Below are 16,889 nucleotides of genomic sequence, written 5' to 3'. Positions count from 1 at the left end.
TGAGCTGTTGATGTCTTATTTTTCTCAGTGCCTTGAAACTCTTCTTTGAGCTTGTCCCAAACCTGCTTTGGAGTCTCACAGGCCATGATCCTTCTGAAAATCAAGTCTGACACACTATTTTGGAGGTAGGACATTGCCTTGTACCTCTTGGCTCTATCATTAGAGTGTTGTCTAATATGAGCTATCATGGGTTAGCTCTCAAGGGTGGTGGTTCAAGATCAGGATTGACAACCTCCCACAAGTCAAATGCTTGCAGGTTGGTCTTCATTTTTACTACCTAAATATGGTAGCTTTCACCATTCAACACTTGTGGTGGAGCTAGAGAGAAACTTGATGAAGACATGATGTTTTTTAGAATAGAAAAGAGAAAGGTCTTCTAAGAAGTTGGCTCTCGATACCAATTGTAGGAGTTGAGAAAAAGATTATGAAGATACAAAAAAGTCTTGAGCTTGAAGCTTTAGTGACTTGCTATGCAAACAAGAAAGTCAGGCTTGAAGAAATAAGAATAGATTGCTTTACTAGAACCAGAACAAGAAGACAAATTTTCTAAAAGATTCATACATTGATGAAAACAAAACATTACATATAAAACAAGTGATTAACTTGTCTGAAAAATTACAAAAGATGTCACCTAAACACACCTAACTCCACTAGCATGTCTTGAAACTAATAAAACATTTCTTGCACACTTGGTTAAGCTAATTTATCAAATCCATCAGCACCAAATTACACTAAATACATTACATACTTATTTCAAATGTAACTAAGTAGAAAAACATCAATTAAACAATAAAATAGCAGCATGTTCAGCAGCTGTGACTTGCATGGCTCGATCTAAATGGTTTGCATGAAAGCCACCTTTTAACATATTTTTACGTTATAACCTCTTTGAGGTCTTTTTTAAATAAATTTCTTATCTATACTTTAAAAAAGAAAAACCAGACCTACAAATTCTGCAGATTGCAAACCTCTCTTGTATACTTCCCCCTTCCTTCTCAAATACAAATTAACTTTTGGACAGTATCAATAGTAAGGCAAATTTTGATTCTTTTAGGAAATATAAGAATGTACATATCACATACAATCATTTGGAGTGGAAAAAGAAGAATAAGCAAAGGGTGCTCCCAATTACATTACTAGCAATTGTATATCATCATTTTGCTCTTTTAATAGGTCTAGCTTCAAAACCTCCTTCGGCTCTCTTTTCAAGAGAATAAGGCATGTATGTTCCCATAATTCTATCCCACATGACGAAGAATGGTTGAGAGAAATTATATTTGCCTCCATATAAATAATGATGAACATCATGGTAAGCCGAATTGTTGTTAAAGAAGATGTGGAACAAGTTTCCAGGAAGCCATACCCCGCAATGGTCATCCACTGATTTAATGGTGGCAAAGCTGAAGAAATACATGGAAGTTCTTGGAGACATGCCAGAGATTGAATACGACAAGGCACCACCAATTATGTCAAAGACAAACGCCTCCAATGGGTGATTGTATATTGCTCCAAATGCGTAGGGAACCACAAGTTTATGGTGATGAGAATGGAAGTGTCGGTATAAGAACTTCTTGTGGTGGAAGTATCTATGCATAAAATATTGCCATGTATCCAATACAAACATTGCTGTTATAAACTGTCCTGCCATAACTGTTATGGAATTTGGTTGGCTTTTGGAAGCACCTCCACCTTCATTTCCTATCACCTACATAATATCCACAGTCACCCCACTTTCAAAAAGGAAAGACACATGTATACTCTTTTATTGATAACATTTTTTCAAACCATATCTTTAAGCAAAATATATTGAATATTTATTTCTAAATAAATAGCAGCATCATTAAGTTTAATAATTAATAAGAAAACAAGCCACAAAGTTATTATCAGAAAAGGAGAAAGAAAAATAAAAACTTGGTCATAAACCATACCCTGTACAAAACGATGGCAAGAGTAGACTGAATGGTTTGCTGGAAAAGGACATTTTTTATGACATTTGCTTTGGACACCAAATTCTTCTCTTCCTCGTCTTTCTTTGAATGCAATCTGTAGTTGTCGAAGGACCCAAAAGACATGTAGAAAGCTGAATAAATCCAATAAACAACGATCGGAACAAAAGTTGCCAGCAATTCATCAGATATTGCCAAAGCCATCTTTGTACTACACAAATGGGAGGAAGAAGAAGAAGAAACAGCAAGGAAATTAATGGCCTTGGAACTGCCACTCATCAACTTATAATTGCGAAACAGATGGATGATGAGATGGCCGTTGAATTCACTGTGAAACCCAATTAAATGCGGCTTCTATACTTGCTACAAATTTTCTCACATAATATTATTATAATTATACATTAAATTTCTATTTTGAACAATAAGTGTTGAAATAATTTTTATTTTAGGCTTCTGTACTTTACTTTTTTCCCAAACCTTATACATGGTTCTTCTTTTATTTGCCTCACTAATGGGAAACAATTTTACGAAATGATAAAAATTTTATACTCAATCCTTGATAAAAATTTTATACTCAATCCTTTATTTATCTCCTCAAAATTCTATTTATTATAAAAATAATTGTTGTAAGCCTACTATATAATTTATATTGTAAAGTTTCATCAAAAAACGAAAGAGAAAATTATGATAAAAAAGTAAGATTGTAGATGCATTAGTAAAAATAGCTCTCTCTAATATTGAAGGTTGGCACATGATCGAAAATCCCCCTATAGAGATTCAAGAAGCCATAATAGAGGATAACGCTAGAGGCAATTTACAGAAGAATATGATTATGTATTCTTTTGCTCATGTTTAATTATAGTGTATAAATCTAACAAGTACAATCAATCAGTTAAGGTATCTACCTTTCAAAAAAAATATGAGTTATCAAATTAAATTAATTAATTTATCATGAATTATTAAATTCAAGTAATCAATTTATAAGTTTATGATGTTCCAAATTCATAGTAAAAAATTAAGGAACTGAATAATTTATTGAATTGATATATTTAATTTCACTAATTGAAGATTATATTCATTTAATAAAATATGGTTAATAGATTTTTTCTCATGTGAAGTATAAATATTTTATTAAGATAATATTTTAATTAAAATCGTTTTTATTTAATACATTATAATTAATAGACCTTTTTTATATATAAAACAGTTATAATTTTACTTCAAATTTTATATAATATGATTTATAAAATTCATTCTACTAAAATCTTGAATATTATTACGAAGTGTTATTATAAAAATAGCTCACTATATATATATATATATATTTGGTTTTGTTTATTAATGAGATATTATCCTATTATGTTCATTAATTTCTTATTACCTCCACGGCTCCACGCGTCTTCCTTATTAATTGGATTCTTACTAACGAAATAAATGCAGTACGATTGCAAAGAAGGGTGTGTAAATAGGACATATAAAATTTTAATAACTGATTGCAATTTTTTTATATAATACCTCAAATTCTCTCTAACCATTCTCTAAATTCTAAATAAAAATAAAAGGATAAGTAGTCTTTAACATACTTAAATTTATATTTTTTATATTAAAAATAATGTTAATATCAATGGAATTAAAATTTAATTGACGATAAAATATATTTTTAATAAATAAAAAATTATTAAATTAATTATAAAAAGTTTAATAAATTGAGAATTTATCAAATTGACTTTAAGTTTGTTTGGATAGCACAGAGTAATTGAATGAAAATATAATTATTAAAGTAGTAATTACATTCGTAACTATAAAGAATTGTAATTTCCTAAATGTGTTTGGTTGACATGGTGTAATTCATCGTAATTCCCCATATCATGTTTGGTAGTATAAATTGTAATTACACAATTCCACAATTTATATTTTTAAAAATATATTAATAAATATAAAAATTATTATTATGATAAAAAAATTCTAAACAAGTAACAAAAATTAAAATAAAATCATCATATGTATTGTGGAGTATGTCTCGTATTTCGGCCAAATTAGGACACAAACAGATAGTGACGTTGCAACGAGGAGGAGCTTCTCGTCCCGACAAGCTGCTAACGTCACGACAAGAAGAAGACCGTCATTCGATGTGGCAATATGTCATGCAAGTTTTTCGATTTTCTTCTTCCAATTAAACTCTTATTATATGTCTCAATCGAACTCTAATTAGTGTAGATTATTTTAATATTATTTTATGTTCAAATTTAGGCTATAAAAATAGGTATCTTTTCCACCATAGAAAAATAACTCATTACATATTTAGATATTAACTTTTACAAGCTTTCAGAGAATTTTGTATTTATGTTTTGAGGTTTCTTATTTCAAGTTCCGGGGTTTAGTTTTATCTTCACCTTTTTGTGCTCTTCGTTTTTACCGTTTTAGTGAAACTATATTTTCCTGTGGTTTTTTATCCTCTTCGGAGGATTTTTTCCACGTAAACATCTGTGTTCGATCTTTTTAATTTTCTTCGATATTTTACTTGTTCATTCTTAATAGGGTTTATCCCCAACGTGCATTATGTTAATTATCTAAAAAGTAGTTGATAGCGCAATTACTAATAAAAAGAGTAAGAAAAATAAACATCATATACAATTTTATCTAATTGTTATGGTGCATATTTGTTGGGTTATTCTCTATTTAATATTTAACATATGTTCTTTATCATCATTTGTTTGTCCTTTACCAAGTTCATCATTAAGATTATCAAGACCCCCTTCTTCTATGTACTTTATGAAGTATGGATAATCTCAATTCCACATATGATTGAAATTATGAAATATGCACCATGTTAGTACGATTCAACATTGATGTTAGTACAATTCAATATTATTATTTTTTATGATATACTAAGGTGATATTTGGCAAAATAAGGCCTATAGGTCGATTTTTTTTAATTTAGGGTTTTGCATCGATTTTAATTTTATTTAGAGATATAGGTCAATTTTGCTAGAAAGCCCTAACTTATTGGGTTCCAATTTTCCTCGTTGAATCTAAGTAATTGAGTATCCTGTTTTAATCAAAACATATGAAAAGCTAATTATTAGGAGTTTGATACATTGTGTCCCAACTCATTGGATATGTCATGTTGTTCTCTCGAGATAAAGATTTTTTTTAAATAAAGGCAATATTCTATGTTTGGAATTTTGAGAAATCGTGCCCTAACTTAGTGGGCTTCGATTTTCATCTGACTTAAACAATTGAATATCCTTTTTAAACTTCACTGCACGAGTTTTAAAAATCAAAAGACAAGCTCGTTTTCAAGGATGTGAAACATCACATCCGAACTCATTGGGTGTGACATTCTATCTCCTGAAATAGGAGGGCCTTAGCATGTAATTTGATTTATACAAGTGTCTTTTTAAATAAAAGGATCGTATTTTAAAGTCTTTGCAAACTTTCGACATTAAGACATTAAGTAATCGACTAGGTACCAATTTTGGGCGTATTAAGGGTGCTAATCCTTCCTCGTACGTAACCGACTCCTGAACCCGTTTTCTGGATTTTGTAGACCAAAAATTATTGTTTCAGTAAATCTAAATTTTTATTAAAATGATTAAATTATGAGGTGACCCGATCATACCTAAATAAAAAAGATTGGTGGCAACTCCCATTTCTTTCATTTTCAAAATCAAAGTCGACCCTTTTTTATCAAAAAATGGTTTCGATAGCTTGGCGACTCCACTGGGGACAAAATAAGATATTCAAGCCACGAGTTGATTATTTCTTGTTTTCTTGTCAAAAATTGTGAATTCGATTTAAATTTACGATCATTTCATTGCATTTTATGGTCTGCATCATTTTGATATGTTTGCTTTATTGGTTCGAGTCTTTTAATCTCTGCATATTGCATTGCATAACTGCTTGATTATACCCTTTTAAGTGGGAGTGAGAAACTATTCCTTCGTGAGGTCTTCACCTCCGTGCAGGATAGTGGATCACTTTCGGGATACATCTGTACTTATATCTTCTTGAGATTTTCATCTCCGTGCAGTCATAGGGAAATGTATTCCCCTGAACTGAACTCAGTCTGTATGAACCTATAATGGGTGAGGATCGAGGAATCTGCCAGTTCAAGTACCCTTTTCTTTAGAACCAAACCGCATATAGTGAACCCTAAGAGCCCACCTTAGGTAGAACCATACCAAACCCTAATGGTCACCCGAATAGGTGCTCTATTTATTTTTATTTTTTTTCTTGCTTGCTTTTGCTTGGTACTAACCTGTTTCATTTTGTTCTAGTTATGATTGCATTGCATTTTTGTCATAAAAAAGAGGTGTTGATTCTCGTTCAGTTGCTAAATAGAAAGCTTGTCATGGAAAATGAATTTCTTGATAAAATGGAAGATAATACGGCGGTCTGAATATGTTTCGAGAAAACACAACGAGAGAAATGTGATAGTCTAATGGAAGAGTACACAACTTTGCTTCATTGCCCAAAGTTTCAAGTTGAAAAGGATTATTCGAGAGTCGTCAACGTCCCGACCTTTTTAAAGAAGTTAACGAGCATCACAAGGATGAGCGAATAATCAGTTGCGACCCAGATCAAGCAAAAATGAGATAGAGGAAACACCCTTTTGAAGGGTTTGCGAGATTTATCTTAACATCCGAATGAAGAAAGAGGTCGATGTCTTCGCCTGGAGTATGAGGGCAAAGCCGTATATATATCCACTTCATGTCAAGAGATTTTTTTCTAGTAAAGTTGTTCTAATAGAATTGAACCAGAATCAACGTCTCTTTTTGCATTCATTTCATGCATTTGCATTACATTACATCATATGTATTAAAGTCCACAAAAAGATCCTAATTGGTTAAAATCATTTCAATTAATCTGGAAACTAACAAAAACCTACCAACCAAACATCGTTACGATACCCGAGCAAAGACAAAAGACATGGACCAAAGATTAGAAAGACTTGAACAACTTCAAAGGGAGATGCAAGACCAACTACAAATGCAAATGCAAGAGCCGCTAGCTAAGATCCAACAAGACATGATGGACAAAATGCTAGAATCTCAGAGAAACATGATGACTCAGTTGACCCAATTAGTGGCTGGGGGAATAGATAAGGGAAAGGGCCCCACAGCCAATCTTGGGGAAGATAATGAGAAGCCGTTGTATCCTCCAGTTTTTACTCCACCAAATGTATAGACCCAAGCGAAAATGTACCAAGGAGACCATCTGTCACAATTAGGCCTCAACAATTTCAAGTTGGTGCTTCGATGCCAATAAACTTTCAAGTTGGATTAGGTTCAAACCCAGGAGATAACCCAACTAATCCTGTTATCCCCGATTTTAATGAAGTGGCAGAAAAGGAAAAAGCAAAGACGGAATTGCCAAAACAGCTAGATGATAAGTGTAAATGGTTGGAGTTAAAATTCAAAGCAATGGAAAGCGCTGATAGTCATCATGGAATCGATGCTAAAGATCTGAGATTGGTTCTAGACTTGGTACTTCCTTACAAGTTCAAAATGCCAAATTTTGAAAAATAAAATGGGACCAATTACCCTGAGGCTCACATTACCATGTTTTGTAGATGGATGACTGAATACGTCAACAATGATCAACTGCTAATACATTACTTCTAGGATAGTCTGGTGGGGGCAACATCCAAATGGTACAACCAATTGAGCTGTACCAGGATTGGTTCATGGATGGACCTAGCTCAAGCATTCATGAAGCAGTATAATCATGTAATGGACATGACTCCTGATAGAATTACTCTACAGAACATGGAGAAGAAACCAAATGAGAGTTTTAGGAAATATGCGTAAAGATGGAGGAAAGTTCCCCTCCAACTTCAGCCACCACTCCTAGAAAAATAAACTACGATGCTCTTTATCAACACACTAAAAGCCCTATTCATCACACACATGCTAGGAAGTGCCACAAAAAGTTTTCAGATATAGTCATGAATGGCGAGATGATTGAGAATGCCATAAGAAGTGGGAAGTAGATGCTAGAGAAAGTAACAAAAGGTCAGCTGCGAGGAAAAAGAAAAACGAGGTGAATAACACAAGTACATATAATAAGGGTTACTCAAAATCAATTATTGTAAATCAGCGAAGAAAGGTGGCTGCTGGTCAACAAAGACAATAATCTGGTACAAAGTAAAACACTGAAAAGCTCCAATTTACAGCAATCCTAATGACGTATAAGAAGTTGTATCAGAGTTTATTCGATGCACATGTTGTTTCTCCTTTTTACTTAAAGCCAATACAACCCCCGTACCCCAAATGGTATGACGCAAACGCCCAATGCGAATACCATACAAGAATCACGGGGCACTCGATAGAAAACTGCATCGTTTTCAAAAAGATAGTTGAAAGGCTCATCAATATGGGCATTATCAATTTCGATGACCCATCTAATGCAGAAAATTCGTTACCCAATCATATTGATAATGGGGTAAACGCGATGAGTGAAGATATGGGGAAAAGAATCAAGACAGACATTGTAAAAATAAAAACTCCTTTGAGATGGGTCTGGAAAGAGATGGTAAAAAATGGGCCAATCATTTCGAATTCAGGAGGAAGTTACGAAAAGATGAGAAACTACTGTGAGTTCCATCACGAAATGGGGTACGAGATTCAAAAGTGCAATGAATTCAGAGCCTTGGTGCAAGGCCTAATGGACAATAAGGAACTAGAATTCTTTGAATATAATGAAGGCCTGGAAGGAATGTTCAGAAATTGGGGCATCAATGCTATATGTGAAGAAGCAACTGAAGGAGAGACCTTGTTAGATATCTGCCCTTATGAACCAGGGAGTGTGCTAAACAATTGGAATGTAGAAGAAATTTCTGTAGTTTTTAGAGCTTACTCAGAGTAATGTTCAGAACATACTTGTTGCTTTTAGCCTAGAAGTGATAAGAATCCCTCTGTGAAATAGGCTCATGTCCAAACGTCATTATTTTAATGAAGTACATCTTTGCTTCATTTTGAGCAAATATTCTTTCATTCTTTCCATACGAGTAATTATTCTTTCATTCTTTTGGGGATTTCTTCCAAACCATTCTTTCATTACATCCATAATTATATTGTACAAATAATTATTCTTAAATTCATACATTCTTTGTATATTCTTTTGTACCTACAATAGGTCCTTGGATATCAACGACATGAGTGGCGTTGCTATAAACTCAGAATTTCCTTTTGAACAAGACATGTGTTTAGAGGGATCTCATGACTTTGAAGATGACATAGACTGTGACTTATCTCCGGACTTGTTGAGGATGGTAGAATAGGAGGAAAAACAAATTCTACCTCACAAGGAATCAATGGAAATTGTGAGCTTGGAAAAGAGAAAAGAGGTGAAGATTAGAACTGACATTACCACAAAGACGAAGAGAGACCTCATTGAGTTACTCCAAGAATTCAAAGATGCCTTCGCATGGTTATATTAGGATCTTCCCGGGTTAAGCACTGACATTGTAGTACACCGCCTTTCTATAAAAGAAGATTGCAAGCCAGTTCAGCAGAAACTCCAGAGGATGATACCTGATATTGTGCTAAAAATAAATGAAGAAGTCAAAAAGAAATTTGATGCTGGGTTCTTACAAGTGGTCAAATATTCAGAATGGGTAGCCAACATCGTCTTAGTCCCTAAAAAATATGAGAAAGTACAAATATGTGTGGATTACATGGATTTGAACAAGGCCAGCCCAAAAGACAATTTCTCATTACCTCACATTGATACTTTAGTACATAATACGGTAGGCTACTCACTGTTTTTCTTTATGGACGGCTTCTCCGGATACAATCAGATAAAGATACATCCCGAAGATATGGGAAAGACCACATTTATAACCTTGTGGGGAACATTTTGGTATAAAGTGATGCCATTCGGATTAAAGAATGCAGGATCAACATATCAAAGAGCCATGGTAGCCTTATTTCATGACATGATGCACAAGGAAATCGAGGTTTACGTCGACGATATGATTGCAAAATCCAGAACAGAAAAGGAACATGTGCAGGTCTTGAGAAAATTATTCTTAAGATTGAGAAAGTTCCAGCTCAAGCTCAATCCAGCAAAATGCACTTTTAGAGCTAGGTCAGGAAAACTATTAGGCTTCATAGTCAGTGAAAAAGGAATCGAGATCGACCTAGACAAATTCAAGGTGATATGAGATTTACCTCTACCACGCACTCAGAAGGAAGTTAGGTTTCTTAGGAAGACTGAATTATATTGCCCAGTTCATTTCACAACTAACCGAGAAATGTGACCCCATATTTCGTCTTCTAAAGAAACATAATCCAGGTGTATGGGATGAAGAATGTCAGGAAGCTTTCGACGGGATAAAACAATACTGGTCTAATACTCCAGTGCTATCACCACCTAGCCTGGATAGGCCACTGATATTGTATTTAACAGTGTTTGATAATTCCATCGGATGTGTGCTAAGCCAACATGATGAGACAGAAAGAAAGAAAGGACGATATACTATTTCAGTAAGAAATTCACTTACTGTGAAATGATATACTCGCCTATTGAGAAATTATGTTGCGCCCTGATTTGGACAACTCGGAGACTGAGGCAATACATGTTGTATTATACGACTTGGCTAATTTCAAAGTTAGACCCTTTAAAATATATGATAGAGTCGGCTGCTTTGAATGGGAGGATGACCAAATGACAGATTTTTCATTTTGAATTTGACATAGTTTATGTGAGCGAGAAGGCCGTGAAAGGGAGTGCAATAGTAGACTTTCTAGCTAGTAGAGCCTTGGAGGATTACGAGCCTTTAAACTTTCATTTCCCAAACGATGACCTGATGTATGTGGCAACCACTAAAGAAAATTCTCAAGTGGGTCACATTTGGAAGCTAAACTTTGATACAGCTTCAAACGCTATGGGCAATGGAATTGGGGTAGTCTTAGTATCCACAAACAGAGATCATTATCCTATTGCTAGCAAATTGGATTTTGATTGCACACACAATATAACAGAATATGAAGCATGCATCATGGGCATCCGTGCAGCCATAAAACGTAAAATCAAAGTATTAAAGGTATATTGGGATTCTGCATTAGCGATATACCAACTCAAAAGGGAATGGGAAACAAAAGATCCCAAATTGATTAGTTATTAAAAGCTGGTTCTTAAATTGATTGACGAGTTTGATGACATTACTTTCTACTATCTCTCACGAAATAAAAATCAGATGGCTAACATGTTGGCTACTCTAGCTTCCATAATCAAAGTGAACAAACTAGACATTATAAAGCCTATCCAAATGAGCATTTGTGAGACTCCGGCTCATTGCTACAGTATCGAGGAAGAGGAAAAGGATGACCATCCTTGGTACCAAGATATACTACGATATGTGAAGAATCGCAAGTACCCTGATCAGGCAATGAAGAATGATAATAGGACATTGAGGAGACTAGCCATTGACTATGTGTTACATTGAGAGATTTTATATAAAAGGGGAAAGGATCATGTACTATTAAGAAACGTGGACGTTGTGGAGGCTAAAAAAATCTTGGAGGAAGTCCATGAGGGTATCTGCGGAACGCATGCCAATGGTTTCAGAATGGCTAGACAGATTATGAGATTCTGGTACTACTAGTCCACCATGGAAGGAGATTGCATCAATTATACCAAGAAGTGCCATAAATGCCAAATTTATGGAGACAAAATACATTCACCTCCTTCACTTTTCCATGGTTTTTCTCCATGTGGGGTATGGATGTCATCGGGCCAATATCACCGAAAGCTTTTAATGGGCATCGTTTCATCTTTGTGGTCATTGATTACTTCACTAAGTGGGTGGAAGCTTCTTCATATGCTAATGTCACAAAGTTAGTAGTCAGCAAATTCTTGAAAAAGGAGATCATATGTCGATATGGAATGCCTGAAAGAATCATATCTAATAATGCGTTGAATTTGAACAACAGCACAATAGTGGAGGTCTACGGTTAATTCAAGATCAGACACCATAACTTGTCACCGTATCGCCCAAAAATGAATGGTGTAGTAGAGGCAGCTAATAAAAACATTAAGAAGATCATGGGAAAAATGTCTGAGACCTACAAAGACTGGCATGAGAAATTACCATTTGCCCTCTTTTCGAACATCTAATAGGACCTCCACCAGGGCAACGCCTTTCTCTCTGGTTTATGGGATGGAGGCAGTTTTACCCATTGAAGTTGAAATTCCTTCTCTCCTGGTATTGGCTGAGCTAAAGTTAGATGAAGTAGAATAGATCCAATCTCGATATGATTAGTTGAAACTAATAGAAAAAAAGGCTAAAAGTTATTCATCACGGTCAGATGTATCAAAAATGAATGATACGAGCTTATAACAAAAAGGTTCGTCCTTGAGAATTCCACGAGGGGGACCTGGCATTGCAAAATATTCCTTCCATACAAAAGGATTTTAGAGGAAAGTGGATGTCAAATTGGGAAGGACCTCATGTGGTAAAAAAGGCCTTTTTGAGAGGAGTATTGATTTTAACCGAGATGAATGGTAAAAAATTACCTAACCCTATGAATTCAGATTCAATCAAGAAATACTTCACCTAAATAAGGAGAAGGGACCAAGGCAAAAACCCGCAAAGGGCGCTTCGAGTCTTGAAAAAAAGAGAGATCAAGGCGAAAACCCGCAAAGGGAGCTTTGAGTCCAAAAAAAAAGGAGAGGCCAAGGTAAAAACCCGCGAAGGGTGCTTTGAGACCAAAGGGTATTTGAGTTGAAAACCCAAAAAGGGCGGCTCAAATTTTAATCAAAAGGGAGTGCGGTGATCTTGCTATACCTAAATCAACAGGAAAGGGAATGCGACATCTGGGGCATCGATAAAGTACTCTAGATCTCCTAAACTCATGTCAAGCTCAAAACGGTTTTTAGAAAGTTTGTACAAAGAAGTTCAAGCTACGATATTTAGGGCACCTAGTCTTCATATTACTTATATTGAATTTGTTATTCTTGGAATACTTTATTTTTTTCAAGATACGTGTTCCCAACCAATTCTCTTTTATTTTTTTTACCATCCTTGATAATTTATTCATTTCAAGCTATGCTCCAAATCAATTCTATTCTTATCCAGTGTTATGATCTTTTGCAAGCATGTTGCATTGGAATAATGATTAATGGATTAACAATACTTTCACAAATGAAGTTCTGCATATTATTCTAGAAGTTTCTAAATGATACAAGAACCTGAAACAGGACTATTGTGTAGAACGCACCAAGTTTAAAGGTTGGAAATATCTGAGAAGGATAAGTCTAAATTAAGACTATTCCTTCGAATTTTGTTGTCAAATATTGATTGAACAAAACAATAAGATATCATGTCGGTGATAAAGCTTCAATGAAAAACAAGCAATGATCACCAAGTAATAAGAGGATGTTATTCTTGGAAAAGAAAATTCTACATCAGTACGGAACTTCGGGAATAGTGTAAGAGACTAAAGAGATTCACATCCTGTGCCCTTGAATTGCAATAGGAGAGGATTGAGAAAGAGCCAGATCTTATACTCCTGAACTATAGTGGGAGGAAGATGGTTCAAGTTTTATGTCCCAAAAGTACAGTGGATTGAACCTTAAAGGTCACGGTGGGGGCAATCTGATTAAGTTAATATGAGTGTTTCTTTGGAGATACCAGTCGAGCAAGATGGCATTCTGACGTGTCGGTGATAAAACCTTAATGAACAACGAGCAATAACAACTCAAACATTAAGGGATCATTTTCATGACATTCTGCATTCATTCATACACATCTAGTTAGGGAATTTTGATTCATTCCGATCATAACATCCTAATCACTAGGCATAAATAGGCCCATGAAATGGATTATATAGGTCATGTTCCCCAAAGAACAGATCGGTGAAACCACAAATCCTATACCGCTGAAGTTGCAGTGGGATGGATTAAAGTCATTATGGCGAATCTTATCTCCCTGAAGTTGCAGTGGAGCAGATCAAAGCCAATAATCCTATCTCCCTAAAGTTGCAATGGAACAGATTGAAGTTATGTCTTATCTCCTTGAAGTTGCAGTGGAGCAGACTGAGGATACAAATCTTATCCCCCTGAAGTTGCAGTGGGGCAGATTGAAACTACAAGTTTTATCTCCCTAAAGTTATAGTGGAGCAGACTAAAGCCACAAACCTTATCTCCCTGAAGTTGCAGTGAAGCAAATTGAAACTACAAATCCTATCTCCCTGAAGTTATAGTGGAGTAGATTGAAGCTACAAATCTTATCTCTTTGAGGTTGCAGTAGAGCAAATCATATCAAACCTTATCTCCCTGAAGTTACAGTGGAATAGGTTGAAGTTACAAGTCTTATCTCCCTAAAGTTGCAGTGGAGCAGACTGAAGATAGCAGATCTTATTTCTCTAAAGTTGTAGTAGAACAGATTCAAGCTATAAGTTGCAAATATTATCTCTCTGAAGTTGCAGTAGAGCAGATCATATCAAACATTATTTCCCTAAAGTTGCAGTAGAGCAGGTTGAAGTTACAAGTCTTATCTCTCTGAAGTTGCAGTGGAGCAGACTGAAGATAACGAATTTCATTTCCCTAAAGTTGTAGTGGAACAGATTGAAGCTATAAATTACAGATCTTATCTCTTTGAAGTTGTAGTAGAGCAGATCATAGCAAACCCTATTTTCCTGAAGTTGCAGTGGAGCAGATTAAAGTTACAAACCTTATCCCCCTGAAGTTGCAGTGGAGTAGGTTGAGGTCAAGTCTTATCTCCCTAAAGTCGCAGTGGAGTAGATTGAAGTTAGTGAGCCTTATTCACCCGAAACTTCAGTGGGTTAGAACAAAGCTACTTGAAGAAGAAAAAAACCTAAGAAGTCGAGACTCAGCAAGACAGGGCAAAATTGGCCCTTTTACTCTTTGCACTATTCCCGTTACACGAAAACGAGCAAAAAGGGACAGCTGTAACATGCCCAATTAGCCGGGCCCAAACATTAATAAAATGTCCAGATTACAAAAAAACCAACCAAAAATTAAAAGCCCAAAATAATAAAATAAAACCCATTATATTAACCAAAAATCCCAACCCAATTACATTGAAGCCCAAAAAAATGATTTTCAGAAACCCCTAGGGTTTCTGGAACAGTTTGCACCGCTCCTCCGTTCGCCTCTCCACGCACACTACACCTTCTCACGTGCACCTCTAGCTGGCTGTGTACCTGCAACGCAACAAACAAAGCAACAAGCGGGAAAAGAAACAGAATAACATCAAAAAAAAAGAGGAGCAACAATGTAAAATCTATAAAGGGGGATACGAAAAATCAAAAAAATCTAAGAAGCAAAAAATTAGAATTCTGAAAAGTGATTTCAGATTTTTTTTTCTCACGATAATTTTCTTTTCTATTCTTGAATCTCTCATTTGCTTATTCACTGTGTATGAAAAAGAAACGATTAATAGGAGAGAGACTTACCTTCATAACGGGACCGTCGAATCCTTGTCTACTTCATCGCAATTTTTGTTCAGACGGGGACGATAAGGTTTGAGACAACGCAACTTTCGAATGGCGAAGAGGCTAGGGTTTTTATTTTTTATTTTTGTTTGTTTGGTTACTTTGTTTTAAAATGGCCGGATGTAGGTTTTGTCTTTTAGTTTTATAAGGATCATGAAACGACACCGTTTAGGGCCTGTTTCATTGGCTCCAAAACGGTACCGTATAAGGCTATGACCCGCACAGTGACCCGACCCGAGGGAAGGATCTGCGTGTTTTTGATTAATGGGCAATCTGCGCATTTGGCCCCTTTGCATTTTTTAATTATTTTAATTCAGTTTTTTTTATTTTCTTCAATTGATACTTTACATTTTATTTGGTTTCTGATTTGGTCCTAGTGAAACAGTGCGTTTCAGGGGGCAAGAATATTTCCCCATTCGGTCCCTTTGAGTTATTCTCACCTTTTCAATTGGGTCCTTATTTTATTTTATTTACGTTTTTTCCCTCTAATTTGGTTTTAAATCCAATTTAATCCTTATTACTTTATTTTAATGTTTTTTAATTTATTTAAATATTATTATTTCATTTTTTAATAATATATTTATTTTAAATCTAATTTAATGATTAAGCTCAATTATTATTTTAAATTTATTATTAACATTGTTTAAATTTATCATATATTGTTGTTTTAATTTCCATCTATTTTTTTTTTGTAATTTTCAATATAATTTATACTTTTTTAATGGTTTTATTTTATAATACATTTTTTTTAAATTCACTTATATATATTTTTCTTTGCTTTAAAGATTTATATGATAATATTCTTACACAATACTATTTTATACATATATACACAATTTATATTAAACTATTTTTATTATACATATATGCATATATAATATATTATTGATTTCATACTATTATATATCTTTTTACCTATTTCTATATATGTAACTTATTTCTTTTAAAGACCCTATTTTATTACATTTTTCTTATTTCAACTTTTATTATATATATTTAAATTGAGTTTTTCATTCCATATGTATTACTTATTTAGATTAATATATATACTATTTTGTATATTTTTTATTTTTTATTTTCTCCTTATGTAATACTCACTTTAAAATTCGTTATATATTACTATTACATATAGTATTTATTTTTAACTCTATTTTTTATCTATTTCAAACTTTCGTATATATTATTTATTTTAAAATTTTTTTACGTATACTTTATTGATTTAAAATTTCCCTTCTTTCATGCGATTCGTTTCTTTAGTTATTTTAAAACTTGTACATTTTGTTTGTGTTTGTGTTAATTTGTGTGGTGTTTTTTAATTAGCTTTTTACTAGCTTTTAAATATTAATGTTAGTATTTACATAATGTGTGATGTGAGATTATTGCTCTTATATATGTTGTATTGTTTATTGGTATTTATTGATTATTTTTCGTTTATTAGAGTACATTTCGATTTACAAATTATCACTTCTCGTTGTAC

The 16,889-nt window shown here is 34.0% G+C and overlaps 1 protein-coding gene across 1 annotated transcript; it reads right to left on the bottom strand.

Annotated features, from left to right (window-relative positions):
• Nucleotides 1–1,025: 1,025 nt before the first annotated feature.
• Nucleotides 1,026–2,395, bottom strand: LOC107908455 (sphinganine C4-monooxygenase 1). Its single transcript, XM_016835626.2, has 2 exons — nt 1,929–2,395; nt 1,026–1,705 (listed from the first exon to the last, which is right to left on the bottom strand). Exons 1-2 carry the CDS (start codon nt 2,223–2,225, stop codon nt 1,154–1,156), a joined length of 849 nt encoding a protein of 282 aa, XP_016691115.1. The 5' UTR covers nt 2,226–2,395; the 3' UTR covers nt 1,026–1,153.
• Nucleotides 2,396–16,889: the final 14,494 nt, after the last annotated feature.

Source organism: Gossypium hirsutum, chromosome D02, assembly GCF_007990345.1.
Source record: "Gossypium hirsutum isolate 1008001.06 chromosome D02, Gossypium_hirsutum_v2.1, whole genome shotgun sequence".
NCBI lineage: Eukaryota > Viridiplantae > Streptophyta > Magnoliopsida > Malvales > Malvaceae > Gossypium > Gossypium hirsutum.
This window is presented reverse-complemented; position numbering and strand designations above follow the sequence as displayed.

What these genes read in the sequence shown, in the direction of transcription:
- LOC107908455 (XM_016835626.2), bottom strand. Translation starts at nt 2,225, where the DNA reads ATGAGTGGCAGTTCCAAGGCCATTAATTTCCTTGCTGTTTCTTCTTCT. An exon ending in TTGCCATCGTTTTGTACAGG is followed by an intron (nt 1,706 to 1,928) that starts GTATGGTTTATG and finishes GATATTATGTAG; the next exon opens with GTGATAGGAAATGAAGGTGG.